Raw genomic sequence first — 20,223 nt, 5'->3', positions numbered from 1 at the left:
ATATAAAACATATATATGTAAATATAGACTTTTAGGTAAATTATGAAGACAAACAATACTTTTTTTTACAGCAATGCTAAATGTTTTGTGTTTGTGGCCAACAATGAAGGCATTATTTTGAAAGTTTGAACCGGAAAATATATATTTTTTAGCTCCTTTGACAGATTGATTTTTAAACGTAGAGCTGAGGAGGAGGCGCACAGACATCTGTCCGGTCAGACAGCTACAACAAACAGTTCAAGTAGTTTCTCCGGTTGAAAATGAAACAATAAACGTGTTCAGACAAACGAGAGTGAAATGAGCCAATCGCTGCTCTCCTGTTCGATTGCGTATTGATCTGGGTTGGAGTCTCCTGTAGCCGCCGGGCTGCTCTCATCAATCTCAGCCACATTCAGCACCTGTGTGTGTCTCTCTGTGTGTGTGTTTGTGTGTGTGTGGATCTCCAGTCCGCGGGGTTGAACTTTGAATGAACGGACCTTTGCAGTTTGCAGCTTTTGTCTCTGACTGGACTTCGCGATTATAACCGGATGCGACGTGAACGAGAGGAGGAATTAAAACATTGATGAGAGTTTGGCGAAAAGTGCAACTCGATTGAATGCGCGGCGCGTCGCTGCTGCTGGACTTCAGCTGAGAGGGAAATAAAAGCCACAAACCAAATCTGTGACCTCTTCATCTTCATGACGATGGGAAGAAATGTGTGCACTGCATCCCCAAAGTGAAGGATTAACTCTGTGAGAGCACGCCATCAATCCGGATCGATCAACGAGCCTGGTCGAGGAGTCCACCACCACAGGTGTCTAAACTGGATCCTACCGCCAGCATCGATCAACGGATTTGACTGATCATCACACACTCAAGACCCTTTAAAGGTAAGTTGGGACATCAGACGATAAATTACCTTTCTGTGTGAAATGAGCAGGCTGGAGCTCGTTGTTGCAGCCTGCTGAGGTTTTTGGTTCGGTGCCAGACAAACAACTGTTGTTCGGATCGGTCAGGACCTGCTGGTCACACCTCAGGGGTCTGAATAATATCTGCTACAATATTCATTTATATGTCTCAGCAGATGGTGAGTGCTGAGGAGAATGTGTGAGAATAAGGTTATAAAATAAGTCAAATTAATTTTTTACTGTGCAGAGAGATTTGTTTACGACTGCAGCATCGTCTGATCCGTGTTTCATAAAGTTTTTTCATTCATTATTGAGGGCTGACGTGCTTTAAATAAACCGTCTGGCGATATCCCGCATTTCCCACACGCCATGCTGCTTTCAGGGACAGGCTTGCGTTTTAAAACCCAACATCATGATTCTCCCAACACAGAATTCTGATCTTTTAACGAGAATATGGACACTAACGCCTGTTGGTGATGAGAGGAGCTGTTGCATTAATGTAGTTTCTGTCACACTGATGACGAGCAGCTCACAGGAAGTGTGTGTGTGCGCGGGGTCGATGTGATGTACTGGAGCTGTGAAGGGGCTGAACTCTCACTGTGGACCCCCCGCCGGCCACCCACCACCACCACCACCATCATCACCATCATCATCATCATCATCATCCCGTTGCGCAGCGTCCAACGCGCGCACTTGCTGCTCACGGTGGCGCACGCTGTTACGCACGGCGCGCCCTCCCGGAGTTGTGTCGCTCTCTATGTGATGCGCCTTCACAGCATCCCCGTGCTGACCTGCAGAGCGCACTGCAAGCTTTATCAGAAGGGATATGAAAGCGGCATGTGTGTTCCTCCTGCACAAACACACACACTTGTCTTCAGCTGATGTCAATTTTGCTTCCTACTTTTTCGTCCTTGTCAGCTCTTGTTGGTCTGTCATTCCCAATTTTGACTGTTTGTCTACACCCTGTCTCCCTCTTTTCTCTCTGTCTGACTCTCTCTCTCTCTCTCTCTCTCCCTCCCCCCCTGCCTCCCTCTACTTGTGTATTTTGTGAGCACAGCCGCAGGCAGGCAGGCAGGGCTGAGTCTGTCATTGGGACTCACTAATGAGCCCTCCACTCTGTCTCCCCATGTGGAGGAATGTTTGCACTGGAGAGTGAGTGAGAGAGCAAAGGGGGAGAGAGGGAGTCACAGAGAAGGAGGGAGGGAGGGAGGGAGGGAGTGAGGAGCCAAGGAGTGGAGCATGAGAGGAGCTGTCGTACCTGCTGCTCTCACTGCTCAAATATTAACAACGGGTTTCTGGGAACCAATGCCGCTGCTCTGGGACAAGCCCAAACTGTGGAGGCAGCCGGGCTCAGTGGTTTGTGGACAGGCAGTCTGCTGCTGCTGCTGGAGGCACCGCTGCATCTAAAGGAGTCTGATGGAGGAGGAGGTCACAGAGCCCGATCCTCAGACAGTGGAGCCCACCGGCATGCCGCCGCCGGGGACACACTCTGAGGTAAATGGAGACTTGCCAGGCAACCCGTACCTGAGGGACGGGGCTGTGGACGTGATGGAGAGTCCGGCGAGGGAGCCTGTTGTGCTGCAGGATCCTGCTGAGTACAGTGAAAGCCACCAGTATGGGTAAGAATCAGCAGGGGAGAGATGGAGAGAAAGAGAGTCTGTTGCTGCAGGAAGCAGCTGGTAATGTGTGCAGAGATGTGGCACTTCTGTGAGACGCTCCCGTCTCTTTTCTCAGTTTGACTCCTGTTTGCAGTGAGGGTTTGATGGATTGTCTTTGCACCCAGTTGGCTGCATTTTTAAAGCATCATGTGTGCCTCTACTGCACAGTCCACAACACTGTAAAGTCATTTGCTCCCACAGAAGGCGTTATTGATCCATAATGATAATTTTCACCTTATTATTTACATTACTGACACACTGTCGAACACACATTTGTTTGGTTGTCTGCGTTGCATAACTTGGTGTCATTGTACACACCTTAGGATCAGATATGTTTGAAAACAAATGGTAATTGTTCCATGTTAATCATGACTTGCTAAAAGAAACTGCTTTGTTTTTACATTGATGATCTTTAGCATCTGTTTGTGTGTTTGCTGCAGCGGTGTGGAGTATTTTCAAAGGTGTTTGCACAGATCTATGAGTAGACAGAGTCATCAGACGGCACCAAGCAGCTTCGCTGTATGGAAACGCCACAGACGGTGTCAATAAATTTAAGAGCGACCACAATACCTCACTTTTGACTTGATATAAAGTTTATAGATTCTAGGGCTGCAACTTACGATCATTATTATCAATCGATTAATCATTTAGTCCATAAAATGTCAAATAATTGTCGGGATCGCAGAGCCCAAAGTGACGTCTTTAAATTGATTCTTTTGTACAATCAGCAGTCCAAACCCCAAAGACTCATTTACTGTCATTAAATGACAAAGAAAAGCAGCAAATCCTCACTTTTAAGATGCAGGAACCAGAAAATGTTTGACATTTTTGCTTGAAAAATTACTGAAACGATTAATCGATAATCCAATTTTCATAATCCAAAAACAAATGGAAACCAATCTTCTTCCGATCGACTGATTGTTGCAGCTCTAACAGATTCTACAAAAATCAAGATCTTAGCTATTTTTAACAACGCCGTCATCTACTGAACTGGTCATTTTTATGACCAGGTGGCTGTTTCTATTTTTCTCCAGCAGTGATGGAAAATGGTAAAACCACACTGAAAACTTGCTGCTACATTTCTCTCTACGGGTGGAAAGTTTTAAAGTATTCAGCAAATGTGGCCACACCTCAGTGTGTGACGTCTTAGCAGGTGTTTTTTTGTTCTCGCTGTCACATCTCTGAATCCAAACAGAAATGTGAAGCGGCAGAGAGCAGTGCAGAAGGTGTTAACTGCCCTGTGTGATTCAGTAGGGGATTTACGCTTAAAGCAAAGCTCACCTTTCCATTGGTATTACAGTTGAGCAGTTTGTCAGTGTGATGGGAAGGAATGCCAATTCGTCAGTTTTATGGAAATGGAGTCTTTTTTTTTCTGTAGCTTGAAAGGGGAATTATTGAAACTACCGGTGTCTTTTCTCAACATAGATTTTGAGCCATACAGTACTCATAAAGATGTCACTGTGTCCTGGTCCTTTTTACACAAACGGTTTTGTGGCTGGAGGGTCTGCTGCCAGTACACCGTGTTCTGCTTGTGTCCCCATCAGTATCGGCCCATTGCTATTGGCTGTTGTGCTGCAGGGTCTGATGTGAGAAATTGCCATCTGGCCTCCTTGTCATGCAGAAAGCTTTGAATAAAGCTGCGCTCTTTTCATCAGGTTGCACTCTCCAAGAGTCAAGACTCAGAACTGAGGACCGGTTCGGTGCTCTGGCGTGGTCGTTTGATTAGTCATGTCGTAAAGAAAGAGGGAGAGGCTTGGCACTCGCAGGTCAGAGTGACATGTCAAAATTCAATGCAGAGGAGAAGATCACTGTGTGTGGTGTGTTTCTTTTAAGAATCATTTCATGATTATTGTTCAGTCTTTCAAAAGGAGACGATTAAGAGGCGGTTTAATTATTTTTGAGCAGCCTGTCCAATCTGTTTAGTCTGTGAGATGGTGACGGTTTCTTTCAGGACAACTAACAAACAATAAAGACATGAATATAGGGCTGCAACTAATGATGATTTTCTTTATCGATTAATCCGCTGATTAATTGTTTTCAAATTGCTCCAACCAACAGTTTAAAACCCAAAGACTCTTCATTCAGGATCATATATGACAAAGAAAAGCAGCAAATCCTCACATTGAAGGAACTGGAACCAGAAATGATTGACTATTTCCTTTAAGAACGAATGAAACGATTATTCAATCATCAAAATACTCAGTAACTTTTAATCCACCAATTGACCAAACGACTTATTGTTGCAGCTCGAGACACGAATGCACCTTTTTGTGCAACATGTTTGAGTTGTATTGTGTAGATGATTTATCAGCTATTTAATCAACTGAAAACACTGACGAGAATTTTGATAATCACTCCATTGTAATTAATGAGGAAAACACACATACCTCTCTCTGGATTCTTAAATAGGAGCATTTTCTGCTTTTTTCTCTTTTGTTTGGTCATAAATTGAACTGTAAATTGTTTGGGCTTTAGGGCAGCTACACAGTTTGAAGCCTTTTGGCATCTCAGAGCTTTTGATGAACATTTTGCATTATTTTTTTGGCATTTTGACTAAAAGAATTGATTCAAGAAATTCCTTTAGAAGTGATGCTTAACCACACCTCCATGTAAAAGTGTGACTCTCGTCAATGATGTCTTATTGGACACGAATGAGTTCATCAGGCCTCCTCATCGGTGCCTTGAGGACACGCGGCATTTTAATGGTTACAGCTTAATTGCAGCTCAGTGCTTCTTCCTTCAGGGTCAAAGTGTTTTGATTAGTCATGTCATCTTTGTCTTATCCTTGAAGTGTCAGTACAAGAAGTGCTTTCCCTGTAAGGCATGCACACGACTTCAGTGTAGGTGGGTTTATTTATGTCTCGGCTGTAATTGGGTTCAGTTTCGCTGTGACCCAGTCTTAACAACACTGAAAAGACTTAAAAGCGGCTTTAATGACGCAGTAATCGTTTCTCTACTGTCAGACTACCTTAGAATAGTTTTACTGTGGTTGAGTGGAAATGCATTTTTAAAAGAAAACCATACATTTATGCTCTGATGGGTTTTTTGTTCTTCTCAAGTTTACCATTTTCTAATAGGAGATGTCTTTAAAATGAGAGATTTTGCAAATAAATTTGAACTGTACGTTCACACCACGTTAAACATAGTTAGTGTTTCTTGACTAATTGCACATCATCATATCCAGCAATAAATGCAGCCATCCTCTACGTATAATGTTCGGGTCTTTAGTTACTTGAATCCATCAAATAAAAAAAAGGATGAGTTTCTGCATGCTGTCCATTGAATATAGTGAATATAGTGTTCAAATATGTTGAGACTTTGATCAGTTAATTTGATCATCTTGATTGATATCATGCCGAACATTTTCTTCTATTACTCTTGTTAAACTTAATCGTCACCTATAGCGACTCAACTTGAGGAAATGAATAGACTGGTGATAGCCTGATCATGACATTGGCAACCATTATAAGAAATTGGCAACAAGTACTTGGTCTTCGGTTTCCGTCAGTGGCAACCACTGTTTAACATGTTAAAAATACAGACGGCAAACGCAAAATAGATACATTTTTAATATTTGTTGCATTAGTGATATTTGAGTATTGCTGCAACAGTCTGAGCCAGAACCAAACAGCGCTAGTGTGTCTGGTGCTGGTGTGTTTACTCGCCCGTGTACAGGCATCTGTTTCCAGAGACAATGACAAAGCAACCAGTGACTTTCTGGATTCATTTTACAGCTGCACTGCCAGGAACTGAGGGTGGAAAGTTAACTGAAAACACTTAATTCTGTATATGCTTCATTTAACTATCAGATAAAACACTAACTATATAGAATCTTGTTCTGTCACTGTATTAAAACTTGTAAACATATTTTTTTCATTATAAAGCTGAGGTATAAGTGCGTATTAATCTTAATCATAAAGGGACTAAAAGTGGCAACCATGTGTAAAATTCTGCAACAAAAAGCTGATTCTTGGTTATCATCTGGAAACCAAACCCTGGGAATCAAACAGTAAAGAAATACATTTTGAGCAGAGGGAAGAGGTCCAATCACAGCTAGTGCAGCCGTGTGTCCGCTCACTTCAACGTGTCCTTGAGCCGGACACCGACTCTGACTTTACTCACTCCCTGAAAGTAACTCTGGATAACCGCATTAGCTAATGGCCTCAACGTGATGAGACATTTGATGGACCACCCTGTAAAACCAGGACAGGTTTATTCTGCTTTCAGTGTGTCATGTGAGATTTTACCCAGTTGTTCTGCCTGCCTGGATGCAACAGCTCCACTACAACAATTAACTCTGGTAAGGCCTCCATACTTTTACACAAGATAGACTTCTTTACAACCATTTAAAGGTAATGAGTAAAGTAATTTTTTATATAATTTAAAAATGGATTTAACCCTTCTGCAGACATCTGGTTATCTGATCTGGGAAACTGTGATCAACATTTTATCTCCATTTTATCTTACTCGATAACATAAACAATCGATCAATCAAATAATTGATGAACAGTGATACTGACGGGGATGGTGATCGCAGCCCTGTTGTCAGGTGGAAAAAGGATCTTGATCGTATCCTCAAAGAACTGGGAACGTAGACTTCATCAGAGCAGCTTGCTCAGTAAAATACTGAGGTGATTTTATCTCTGAGTCATTTTCTACAGCTCGTTTTTATCAGCTATTCAATCTGACTATTAAATCCCAGAATCCTCGCCTCTTCTACTGAACTGATACACCAGTGTGCAGAGAATAGAGATTAGATGAGGGGAAAAAAGAGAAAACATTGGATGTGGTCTTGGTTGAGGCTGTGGTGATTACTTCCTGATTTAAGTGATTACTGTATGTTGCTCTGCTCCTGAAGGGCAAATTAGCTTGTTCAGCTGAGACCTTGATCAATTTAATCAAGTGTAATGATGCTGAGGGATGTGAGCAGCTCTGTTCAACACTGTCTTCCTAAGGGGTTGGAGATCAGTTGTTTCACTGGTTCAGCACATTATCTCACAGCTCATCTGCTGCATTAAAAACACGATATCCTTGCGAGATGTTATAGAAAATACTGCAGTGAACTCTTATGTCTTGTTAAGATGCCATGCTCGCTCTATGCTCTTATAGGCACAACTACGTCTGTGTTTGCCCGTGCTCCTCTCCAGTTGTTTGGAAAGGTCAAATACGTCAATACATATAATTGGTGTTGCTCAGTGATACAGAGAGTTTTCTCGTGTCAGGGACTCTAAGAAGTTGGCTCGTCTTTGCAAAGCTGTGCACAGCTGTCAAAGCAAATCGTTATACAGTTCTGTTGAATTGATGTCAGAAGCTCTCTTCTTCAGCTTTCAAAGAACCTGTGCAGCAGCTCGAGTAATGCAGGGAGAATGGCTGGGAGGTATCGACTTTTTGCGGCATATCGACGTATTTTCAAACGAGATTTACGATAAGGCAATACCATCAATTGATCTAGTTTGATGTTCTGTTAAAAGACGAACCTGTTTCTTCCCGTGAAGTTGTGGGAGTGACTGCGTCGAGCCTCTCTCACGCTCCACACGCAGCTGTGCCACAACTTTGCTCAGACGTTCTCCTTTTAACAAAGAGAGACAAGTGACTTAAAGAACACTGGAGCCTTTAACAAGCACCGTTCACTTCAACAGGCCCACAGTAAGGCAAATCAAAGATCTCAGGTGACGCTTAGTGTCACACATTCAATGGTTGCCATCTTGACTCTCTTACTCTCTGTACACAGTCTGAACTAGTACCGGCTTTACGCCCCTAGTGGTATAAAGTAGAACACATATAAAAATATCTAGATATAGATAAAAAGCACACAGTCCTCACACCAGAGAAGCTAGAACCAGTACATTTGATCCTGGCTTGATATATAGTGAGTAGTTTCAAAGTCCACTCTCAGATGAGAAAACTGTCACCACAAAGTCTATTTAGAAAGGAACAGTCACAAAATATGACGACCGTTGAGGTTATCTTCTTCGACTTGTCTCTGTGTCGTTCAACATCATTCAGCTGCTTGCTGTTGAACACGCTTGTCCTCTGCTCAGCGCTGGTTAGCGTGAGCTTTTAGCTGGATAAGCAGATTATTTAAGAGTGCAGAGACAAAGTGACAGAAACGTGAGAAGACTGACAATGTTACACAAAGCACACACTTCTGCCGCTGTAAAGCCAAAGGGCAATTTCTGCTTTTCCCTCCATTCTCAGCTTTTCAAAGTAATTAAGGTATTTCCCAAAAACTCACTGCACTGAATGCACAGCCTGGTCCTGACCGATTTATTGTAATGGCATGTATGTAAATTCTGTCCCTGCATAGTAAATCCTTCTGACCAATAAACCCAGGATAGTTTATACCTGCGACAAACAGCTGACTTCAGACATTGTGTATATATAACAGCTATATGGGTTGGCCCATAACAGAACAGACAAGAGCGATGATTGTAATATTCATAATGACAGCTGAGAGATGGCTGAATAATTGATGAATTAGAAAATGAAAAAACCTGACATTACATGCAGGAAAGCTGCTCATAAAACGGCTTGAGGCGTCGGTGCAGACGTCTTAATATTCATGCTTATTAAACTGACAAACAAGAAAGATGCAGGGGACCTTTTTTCAATTTGTGAGGTAACAGATGGCCGACAGCTCTAACTAGTGAAACGTGATCACTGGTTGGTGCCGGACGTGGAGGTTAAAAGCCTTAAAAGGGGCTAATGGTAGCAAAAAGTAAAATTAAAGATATATTTTACCATTTATTGGACGGATATTCCAATATAATTTACTTTACGCTGCCAAGAATCTTTTTTTGTCTTGTGCCTTTTTATTGATAGGACTGCTGAAGATATGAGAGGAAAGAGGGAGAGGCAGAGAGGGGATGAACCCCTGAACACCAGACGGGCTATGTGGCGCCCCCACTACAAGAAAAGTTAGAAAACAGAGTTAACTTACTTACTTAAATGCTTCTCACTGGTTCTGTTTGAACATACACATCGGATATTATGTGCAACACATGACAGTGCTGTTTATGTGTGTTATTTGTGTCGTTTCTATTCATATCTCATTATTCACTTTGCTATTTTGCCAAAACAAACATACTGTGTTTGTTTTTTTAATCACTAGCTGCTGATCTCTGCCTGCCTCTGTGATATCTCCTGACGTTCATCTAACGTTCAATTTCAATTCGAGAGAGCGTCATTGTTTGGTAACATTGCAACTTTATTGTGACAATAACAAATATTAGGCTGCAGACTTCCATTTCTGCTCTGACACTGTGTGATACTTCACATTGCAACCTAGAAATTTCCACACCTCTCGTTGCGAAAAATCCCTTTGCTGGTTTGTACCCTCCTCCAGTATAACTTGCTCTGACTTTTTATATCGCCATTTCTAAAAGGCCTCATGTCTGCAGTTATAAGTTATGTAAATGTTGCAACTGGCTAAACTGTCCACAGAAGAGGTCTTAATGTGTTTTGTATTGTATCTCTCTTCCCTTTATCTTTTAATTGCAAAAAAACAATTATCAGCCTGCGCAAAAAAATGGCTTCTTGCTGATAAAGCATTGATAAACCATTTGTTACAACAAAAACAACCTTGTTACACTAAGTATGCTTTATTACAGAGCAGTATGACCAGTGCAGTAATGATTCACCTGCCAGAGGTATAGTATAATGTATAATGTCTAGTGTATGGGAGGAAACTAGCAACACAAGCACACAAGAGTTCGACTCATTCCCCTCAACAGAGCATACATTTGTGAATTTGGTAAGCAACCTTGAACAACAGCCTGCACATGTCACGCTGAGGATTACGCTGAATGTTTTTACTGTTTTATACTTGATGCTGCTGAAAACCCAAAGAGCAGAACTGCTGCTCGTCTTCCAGAGAGTTACTTGTTACTGTTAGACGCATGTTGAACGTTGAAGGTTTGTATTATCAAAGCCACAGTAATTGTGAGGCTGCAGAAACATGTCGTAAAGTTCAACTGATAAAGAGGGAAAAAAACATTGAGAAGCCCAAAGCTCTCTGGGTATAATGTTTCAGCCCATTCTGAACTCCTCATTCTGTCTCAAAAGCATCTCCTCCAGGTGCTCATCGAGACGAAATCCAATTAGAGAGAAGGAAGTCGGCGCCCAAATCTCTCTGCTCTGTGTGCTCTTATTCTCCTCCTGTGCCCTTGGGCTTCGATTTATTGAATAATTAATTGCCTCACTCACATTTGCACATACAGTACACACACGCATGCTCTCGCGCACAGACACACACACATACATTCACTACATTTACCTCTAGTTATACGAGCTCTCCTCACTGTGTGACTTCCCATTTAGCGAATGAGTTCTGCTTCATTTATCGATCTCGTTTATGCGGTGCCCCTCGGACCTTAATTTGTTTCTGCTTCACCGGTATCACAAATGGTTACATCAGCTCCTTGTTGCTGATTATGGCTTTACGTTTCTTTTCTTTTTTTCTTTTACTTTGGTTTGGTTGAAAAGAGGATTTATGCACCTCTCATGTTAATTCTCACAATATTATTCTTGATAAGTGGCTAGTTTGAATGCCTGACAACAGTGATGATGAAAAAAAAAAATGCCACCTGGGCTTCCTCCCTCTTGATGAGCCTTGTTTAGAAACATGTGTAATGTGTGGAGCTTTTAATTGGTGTTTGTGCTCAGAATTAATCTTCCAAAAAACCCAAGAGAGAAATCTGTTCAGCTCCTCTCCTCCCTTCACTTCTGTCTAAATGTGTCCTTCTGTTGTCTCTCAGGGAGGAGAAGATGCCGTTCCACCATGTGACGGCAGGCCTGCTCTACAAGGGGAACTACCTGAGCCGCTCGCTGTCGGACAGCGACAGCGACGTGCTGGCCAGCATCTCTGTGGAGGAGCTTGACGGTAAGACTTCTCAGTGAACTGTCTGGCTGCTGTCCTGCCGTACGCTTAATGTGCTTTAAAAGTGATTTGGCTGCTACTGCCTGCCTTTTTACCCCCATAATCATTGGCACCATTTCACTACTAATGAAGATGAGCACATTATGCTGAAACATCTAGGCTACTGGATGTTGTTACTGTAATCTGACACATTTATTCAGTAGCATTTCAGTGTATAAGATATGCAGAACTCATACTCGAGTAAAAGTTATATCGTGCCAACATATTACTGTGGTAGAACTGAAAGTCTTAAAGTACATGTGCCCTCATAGCTCATCTGGTAGAGTCCTCAGTGCTGGCCCGGGTTTAATTCCAGTGTGTGGTCCTTTGCAGATGTCTTCCCTCACTCTCTCCCTCGTTTCCAGTCCCCCTCTAAGCTGTCCTATCAGATAAAAACTTGAATGTATCTGATATTAAACGTACTTAAAACAGAAGTTGACAACTTTTCAACCCCGTCCAGCATTTCCCTGTGGTATTTTGACTTTGACACAACACTGGAGAGCTCTCCATCTAGTGAATGCTGGTCTGTTTACACTGAATGACTCTCGCACTGGCGCTGGTGTTGTACCGCTTTTGTCAACAGGGGCGCTAGAATCAACAGAAACTGAAAGTTCCTCGTTGTCACTTAAAGTATCAAAAGTAGTGACAATGTGTCCTCAGGCAGACAAAATTGTATTGTGATAGCAAGGATTACAGGGAACCAATGTAAATCCATGAAAATATCCAATTAACATATACTTCATAATGATACGTCGAAGTAGAAAATGTGTCTATTGGCAGTTTAAATACAGTACTTGAGTGATTGTACTTAGTTACATCCCACCACTGGCAGCATTTCAGTTGTTGTTGAAATCACAATCTAAACATAGTGCCTCTGTCATAGTGTTCGGGAAGGAAAAATAAAGTGTATTTGCTTTTGTGTTTTCAGTCGTAGCCAAATTTCAGTTCATTTATTTTCAGAACTAACGCTGAGGTCAGCTCTACTGGGCAAAAACACCCAACGAAGTTAGACTAGAATGGTTGCAAATGGAATATAGTCCTGCATATAAATGATTAAATCTCACTGCAGCTTTATGTTTAGTTACACTTCATGCCAGGTTGAGGGGGACGCAGAGCCAAAACTAAGAGAAAACGTTAAAGCACTTAAAGAACAACATTGGCTGCAGTTTCGATGGTCTTTGACTGTACAGTATGTACAAAAGCAAAGTGTAAACAAAGATAATGAAGCAGAGGACAACAGGAGACCCACGGCCAGTCACGTGATTTGAAGGCAGATCAGACGGTCACACAGTTGGAGCCACTGCATAAAAATGACTATTTTTGGGCATCAAGCCTGTTACACACTGCAGAATCCCAAACCATATGGAGCTTCGCTTTTCAGATAACATTTCAGGTTACTTAACAGATCCTCAAATGATATAGTATATCCCAGAGGGCTAATATAGACTTGTGACAGGTTTTGTGTTGAAGGATAGAAGGCGATCCAAGTCAGTTTAATAGTCAGCAATGCTTTGAAGACAAAACAATGCTACAAAACCTCCAGCTTCATCCTCGGCTGAGCCAACAGAGCACAGCGATGCATTATTCTCCTGGTACCTTATCTCACCAGGAGCATTCATGTCTGTTGGCTTCTGCCTCTGGCTCCACGTCTGTAGCAGCGGCTGTTTATGAACCTTTTGTTTTGGAGTCTGTCTGAGAGTAATCACCTGGGCCTGTAGAACACAAACCTGATCAATTACAGCCTGCTGGAGTCAGCAGCGGCAGCCTCACAGCCGGCACACAAACTCAACTCCTCCAGATCTCCAAAATATTAATCCATCGATGCAACATTAAGCTGCCGCCTGGAAAATTGGCTGCAGCGCGCACGGTAATAGCCAGATACTCTGTCAGGGTTGAGTTTTAATATGCATGGAGATATCTGCAGCGTATGAAATTCTCATTCCTGTTCCTGGGGGTTGATGTTGCTTGGAGAATAAGAAATTACTCGTGTTTAGAGGGTCTCCATGAGGTCAACTAAACACTGTGAAAGTGGAGCCTGTCACCTGTATAATTACTACGAGTATTTACTATATGCTGTTTGTTGAGTGGTGGTATCACAGCAGCTCAGGAGTGTGGATGTTACCACTCTCCGTAGTTTATTTGAGATCTGAGTGGGAGAAATTACTCATTCATAACATTCATTCTTGTTATGAAGTGCTTGTCACCGAAGCACTTAACCTCATAAAAAAATCTCACCCATTTTCTGAGTGTCATAAATTAGTCACACTGAAGTGCACAGATGTCACACATCCACATTCTGCTGAAATCACTACAGATTTCTCTCGGCGATGATGTCCCTTGAGTGTAAATGTCCCTTGAGTTGCTATATATAAAAACTCCTTATACACTTAAGATCCTGTCCTCTAATCAAATTCAAATTTTGATATTGGACACGAACGATGCAAAATGTAGATGTATTTAGGCTAAAGAGAGCGACTCAGGCGTAGCTCACAGCTGCAATGAGCTCACGGCATCATAACGTTTCCTGTTGAGTGATGTTGAATGAATCCCACGAAGCATCATTATTGCACCAAACTGAAAACATTGCTCTCTCAAAGTGAAATAATCATTTTACACAAACTGTATTTTTTGACAGTTTTAAAGCTCAGACTTACCGTTCAACATGGTTTTTATGTACCTGGAAGTAGAGCTGCAAAGATTAGTCGATCAGTCAGATGCAAGGACGTAATAATTGATTGGGCAACTGATAATTGATCAGTTATTTCAGTCATTTTTCAGGCAAAAAGGTCAAACGTTTGCTGGTTCCAGTTCTTTAATGTGAGGATTTGCTGCATTTCTTTGTCAAGTATGACAGTTAATAAAGAGTCTTTGGTCTTTGGAGTGTTGGTCACACAGAAATTTGAAGACGTCACTTTGGACTAACATTACGATTAATCAATCAAGCAGCTTAATTGATAATGAAAATGATCATTAGACGCAGCTCTCCCTGGAACAGTAAACAAATATTTGGATGTCTTTTGAGAACTGAAGTCAAAGCCACCAAACAATTTCCATTTTGTCCTTTAACTGTCATTGCAGCTTATTTTGAATGGATATATGGCATGTTTACCAAACACATGTAGTGATTATGTAATAAATCTGCAAATGATTATGGTCAGTGGTGTGACAGCGATGGCAGTTCTGTGCAGAATACAGTATGTGTGTGACAATCATACATACGACCACCGTTTATTTGCAGACAATCTGGACATACAAGGTTTACATCAGACCCTGTTAAAGTTTACCTGCCTTGTTTCTTCCTCAAGCTTCATTAAGAGCTCCTGTATGTGTCCCCACCGTCCCCACCCCCTCCTCCTCCCGGTTCAGCTTACACAGCCTCCACATTCTGCACATTCAACACTTCTGCTTCACAATATTTAAAGAAGCAATTTACTGTATTTGTCCCAGGCCATTAAAAAAGCTTGCAGCAGCCGGCCGAGCTGTCACACTTGTAGGGGTGTGGAATCAGTCAGCTGGAGTGTTTCTGTAAACGTCTCGTGTCTCAGGAGAAGCTGCTGTTGCCTGCTGGGATTTATAAAGAGAACAACTGGCGCTCAAATAGGCCTGTCACAATAATTACGCTATTGACTGAATGCACAAGACCTCGATCCTTTTTGAAGACCTCAATATCGCGTTTGCATAAGAATGTCACCAACATGATGACAAATAAACAGCAGTTTTTACCTTATATTGACCCTTATAAGGCTTGGTTGCATCACTCAAGCCGAATGGACGTAAAAAAAACAATGTTTTGCCGTCATTTCTGGTTGCGCTGCTATTTGCTGCAGTTGCATGTCTTCAATGATGAAACGGCAAAAACAAAAGGTGTGTGTGTGGTGAGTGTGTGGTTGAGCGAGTGAAAGAGAGCGAGGGTTGGAGTGTGAAAAGCAAATTCAGGCTTGTGTCACACAGACAGCTGTTTTCTCAAACAAATTGATGAGGTGATTTTGTAACTGACTTAACCAGCTGACTTCAGTGCAAGGCGCTCATTGGCAGCTGAAACAGGTGACGTGCCTTTTGCACTAAAACCAGCCACTGGGACAAACCGAGTTGCAGACTCGCTGAGTGGAGCTGAGATGGGCCAGTTCACTCCGCTGCAACTTCCTCCTGCAGCTTTCTAAAATCTTTTTTTGTCTTTTGTCTTTGGCCTGAACTGGGCTTTACTTGAAGCAAATGGGTGTTTTTCTCGATGACTACAGGAATGTGCGAGGTCAAGTTGAGTCAATTTTATTTATATAGCCCAAAATTACAATCACATTGCCTCAGTGGGCTTTACAATCTGAAGTTGCGTGTACAGAACAGACCAACTTGATCAATACATTGTTGAGGCATTGCCAAGTGGTGCCTGAGCCCAAAGATGTCCTCTCCAAAGATTACATACATTTGGGATCGGAAAGACAGTCAAGTGGTCTACTATTGCACTCGTATAACACTGTCGGACTCATTATGGACAGTTTAAAATCAAATTATCAAACTTGTTACGGCAGGAAGATATCCCCTTTTTTATTCCACACATTCTTCTTCCTTTTCAAGACCTGGTGCCTACATTACCCGCAATGTGACTGAAGACAATTTCTCAGATCACCTGCAGCCACAAATGGCTTTATACTACTTTTTTCACGTATGCAGTAGTTACCCTTTAATCGTGAAAAGAATTGGCAAATCAGAATGAGAATGAAAATAATTGTTAGTTGCAGCCCTGTAGGTATGTATGCATGTATGTATGTATGTATGTATGTATGTGCATCAGGCAGTTATTCTCCAGCAACTGTGGTGCAAAGCAGTGGTATGAAGTAATTGTCGAGGAAACAAGATTGACAAATCCGTTGCATCACTGCCAATTTAGCCACTGAGACAACAATTATGTTCATCACTGAAAAATGAAACATGGCTGGTTCCTGACCTGTGTTTTCACTCCTGTAGAGTTGAGTATGTCATTACGGCAGGAAGCAGACTTAAATGTCATATGTTCAGTCTTTTAACCAGTACAGGATCTTTAAATGTCACTTGAAGGATGTTGGGTAGGTATTTAATTCTTTGAAACATTCGCAAGATGTTCCATTGATCATAGAAATTTCAGTGAATGTGTGAACAAGTACACACCACCTACCGAGCCTGGCTGCAGATCAGAGCGTTTGATCTGATCCAGTCAGAAGCAAAAACCCAGAGCTCTGCTGTCACTCAACGGAAGACTGGCTCTGAAGATTTAGTATGAGCTTTTCACACCCAAGTGTCAGTTAGAATTAATCTAGTGGCTCCATCTTCACACTCAGCAACGACATCTCCCATTCAGTCTGAAAGTAATGAACTAAATGTATAACGATGGCCACCGCTCACATCTTCATCGTCACAGCTGTCATTTATTCATCTTAATGTGTAACTCAGTGGGTGCCCTGCAGTGCAGTCTCTTTGTGGGTTCGTTGTGATGCACTGCCTTTACTTCATGCATCTTTTGTGCCCTCTGAGAGCAATTTGTATTTCATATCTTGCAGCTTAATTGTTAATTTAAGAACAGGCAGGTTTTTTTTGTCTTATTCATGAACAAATTTATGCAAACTGATTCACAGTGCGGTGCAGTCAAGGAGTAAAAAAGAGAACAATGCGGAAGAATAACCCTCTCCTGACTGATTACAAGGAAAAACTACAGGTTTTAAGAATCTACTTTATACTCTCTCTGTGTGCACTCTGGCTTGTTCTTACATGCAAGTTTTACTAAACTGAACAAAGTCTCTGCTTGAAAGCTTTTGCCTATAAATAACTTTTGATAAAGAGATTAAGTTGTTGTTTTACATTATATGCATGACAATGATGGACAGAAAGAGGTCATACTTGTTTGTTCAGTAGAAGCGGGTGCTCTTCCTTTTCTTTATTGGGCTTTTTTTTAGCCCCGTTGTTGCTGAGTGAGGTTCAAACCGGGCCAAGAGCTGCACAAGGCCAGTGACCTTTGGTGGCATTTGTGCATTTTGGGAAACTTATTTTCTTTCAGTTTTATGCAAATCAAATGTTAAATACATTTTCTCTGACCTCAGGCCAACATGGGTAGACAACAGCCAGCATTTAAATTAAATTAACTTTGGGGACAGCAGGACATCGAGGAGCTTTATGGCTGAGAGCTAATATCACTCCACTTTTTCAACAAATATGTTGTACAGCTGACATTTCAGTCCAAAACCCAAAGAGTCTTCATTTGCTGTCATAAATGACAAAGAAAAGCAGCAGATCCTCATCATTAAGGAGCTGGAAACAGAAAATGTCTGACATTTTTTGCTTAAAATACAACTGAAGATGATGATCATCAAAACAGTTGGTAGTTTAAGCTCTCTTTTGAAATCTCCAGTCTGTTTCTAACAGCAGACTGCAGCAGTCAGCGTAATATTCAGCAGTCTAGCAGCATCAAGACAGTCCACCACATGTTGAGCTGAATCTGTATCCACAGTGCTGAATTTTAGGCAGACCTTGCAATAACGAAGTCCCAGAGACAGGCTTTAGAGCAAAAACTAAAATAGGCTATTTTATTAAAGGTTTAGTGAAAGGGCAGTGTAGGAAATCCTTCCTAGCTGGTACTCGGGCTGTCTTTTCACTCAGCACGCTGAGCTGAAACAGACAGCAGTAAGCCTGCAGGGAGGTTTGTGTCTGCTCAGCCCACCAGCGCTGAGCTTTCTATGAAGGAGAGCGGGAGAAAGAACAGGCAGGCTGACGGAAAGCAGAGTTAGGCAGCTTGTTTCCAACTCCATGGCCATAAAATCAGCCGTCCCTACCTGGCAGTTTCTGCGCTTTGGCTCAGAGAATTGGCTACCTACAGGACCGGTTCTGGGGTCGAAGCTACTGGGCATGGAACTGGAACCATCAGGCGTACAGTGTGTGCTGACTGCCTGCAGCACACAGGCAGAAAACAGATAACTTTTCTCAGCAGGATTTGTGGAGCTGTCCAGAGTGCTGACTGTGTCATTGATAAAACTGCTGCCAGGAGCCGAAGATGGAACAAATGTATCTTCAGATCTCACACAGTATCAGCAAAGATCAAAATCAAAAGTCAGAATAATTCTTTGTGTGCATTCATGCCAGAAATCAAAGCAAACAAAAATAGTTGGTTAGATTTATGATAAATGTATGCAAATGTATCTTTTAAATTGCCTTATCTTTTATGAGGCTTAGACTGTTCTCAGCTCTGGACTGCTTTCTGAACTTGTGTGTTTTTTAATATTGTCATGATTGTATAATATTGATGGCACATTAGGCGCATACTGTAATGTAAAAAGGGGATATTTAGTAGCATATACAGTTAATGTCGTTCCCTTTCCCACTGCATGCACATTTGTGTACTGTATTTTAATTCATCAAATAAAATGAATTAGTCAGTCAAAAGAAAATGAATCAACTATTTTGAGGGAAAAAGAACGATTTCCTGTTCCAGCCTCTCACATTTCAAAGTTTGCTTCATTATTATCTAAAATGTTATCTGCAAAATGATTCATTGATCATTGTAAAATAATTGTAGATTAATCCATATTGAAAATAATTTTCAGCACTAAATCTAACCTGTTTCTTTAGCACGTCCTCATACCTAAATGACCGATCGCCACTGACTCCCAAAACAACATGCCTTACTGTATATGGCCATTGGAGAGTACCAGCGACAGTTGTATCGGATTAAGGTATTGGGCACTGAAGCTAATGGTTCGGTTTAGGGAAAAGATTGTGGCTTGAATTAAGATAAGACACGAGACATCAAGTCTGTAGATCTCTTTCTTAAAGAATATATCGATAATGCTGTTGTTAGATTTGGGTGCACCTCAGACTTCCTGAAGGCTACGACGCAATCATGTCGTCTTTTTTCCTCACAGTTGTGTTACAGTTGTGGTACACAACTACAGTAAGAACAACATAGTAAAAGTAAACAGGCGTCAGTCATGGACACAGCCACAATAAAGACATGCTCCCATAAACATTTTAACACCTCAAGACATCGTTTGCATACAAAATTAACAAACTCTGCCACTTTAGGATTCTCTTCCATCTAAGTTGGAGTTTGTCTGATGTCTTTGGTTCTTTTCTTTTGTCCTCTTGGTAGAAATATTGGTGCGCTGAATGTCAGATTTCGAGCTGGAAACAGCTCAGTATTCCCTGTGTGCCGTGAGTTTTGATGGATAGGAGCATTTGTGCATGAAACGGATTGATTCGTTTGAATATCTAAACCTAGTCTCCGTGTTGTTGTTCTGTTCCAACACGCTCCAGACACAAGGAAGTACTCAACAAAGGCCTGAGTCATCGATAGATTTATTCATGAGACGCTCATTTTAATGCAGGGGAAAGAATCTGCACGCCTTTGATGTGTTTCAGCATCTGCGTGTGTGAGTCCTGGAAAATATCATCTCTAAAACTACACTTTGTATTGTTACAAATGATGATGGCGCTGTATTTGCTCAGGACCAGCTGTCTGGGGATGCAGTAACATGCTGTTTGGATGCAGGTCGGAGACTGTGACCTCTCGTTATCTCCTGGAGGTGCTCCGCAGAGTCAATGTTCTCAATTTTATGAGGCAATTCATAATTCACGCTCCATTTATGGTTTGTTGTTTCAAACAATTTGCCAGCAGACTGGCTCAGAATGGCAGCAGTGCAGCAGATAATGAGATGATTGATGGGCTCATTTCTTAATGAACGGTTTTCGGTTCAGTTTGGCAATTTCTTGGTTCAGGCAGTCAGAAAATGCTGGTGGTGTG

At 41.8% G+C, this 20,223-nt stretch overlaps 1 protein-coding gene across 2 annotated transcripts in view; it reads left to right on the top strand.

Moving 5' to 3' along the window:
• Window positions 1-234: 234 nt before the first annotated feature.
• caln1 (calneuron 1) overlaps window positions 235-20,223 on the top strand; it is a 69,113-nt gene continuing 49,124 nt past the window's right edge. Inside the window, exons 1-2 of one of the 2 annotated variants that reach the window (XM_084351365.1) lie at window positions 235-869; window positions 11,302-11,426. In XM_084351365.1, the coding sequence (XP_084207491.1) occupies window positions 11,312-11,426 (115 nt within the window). In that variant the 5' untranslated portion in view covers window positions 235-869; window positions 11,302-11,311. Of the gene's footprint in view, window positions 870-2,119; window positions 2,507-11,301; window positions 11,427-20,223 lie in introns of those variants that run through there. The other variant, XM_084351364.1, reaches the window with a different exon arrangement.

This window comes from Pagrus pagrus (assembly GCF_965226575.1).
Source record: "Pagrus pagrus genome assembly, chromosome: 4".
In the NCBI taxonomy this organism is placed as follows: Eukaryota; Metazoa; Chordata; class Actinopteri; order Spariformes; family Sparidae; genus Pagrus; species Pagrus pagrus.
This window is presented reverse-complemented; position numbering and strand designations above follow the sequence as displayed.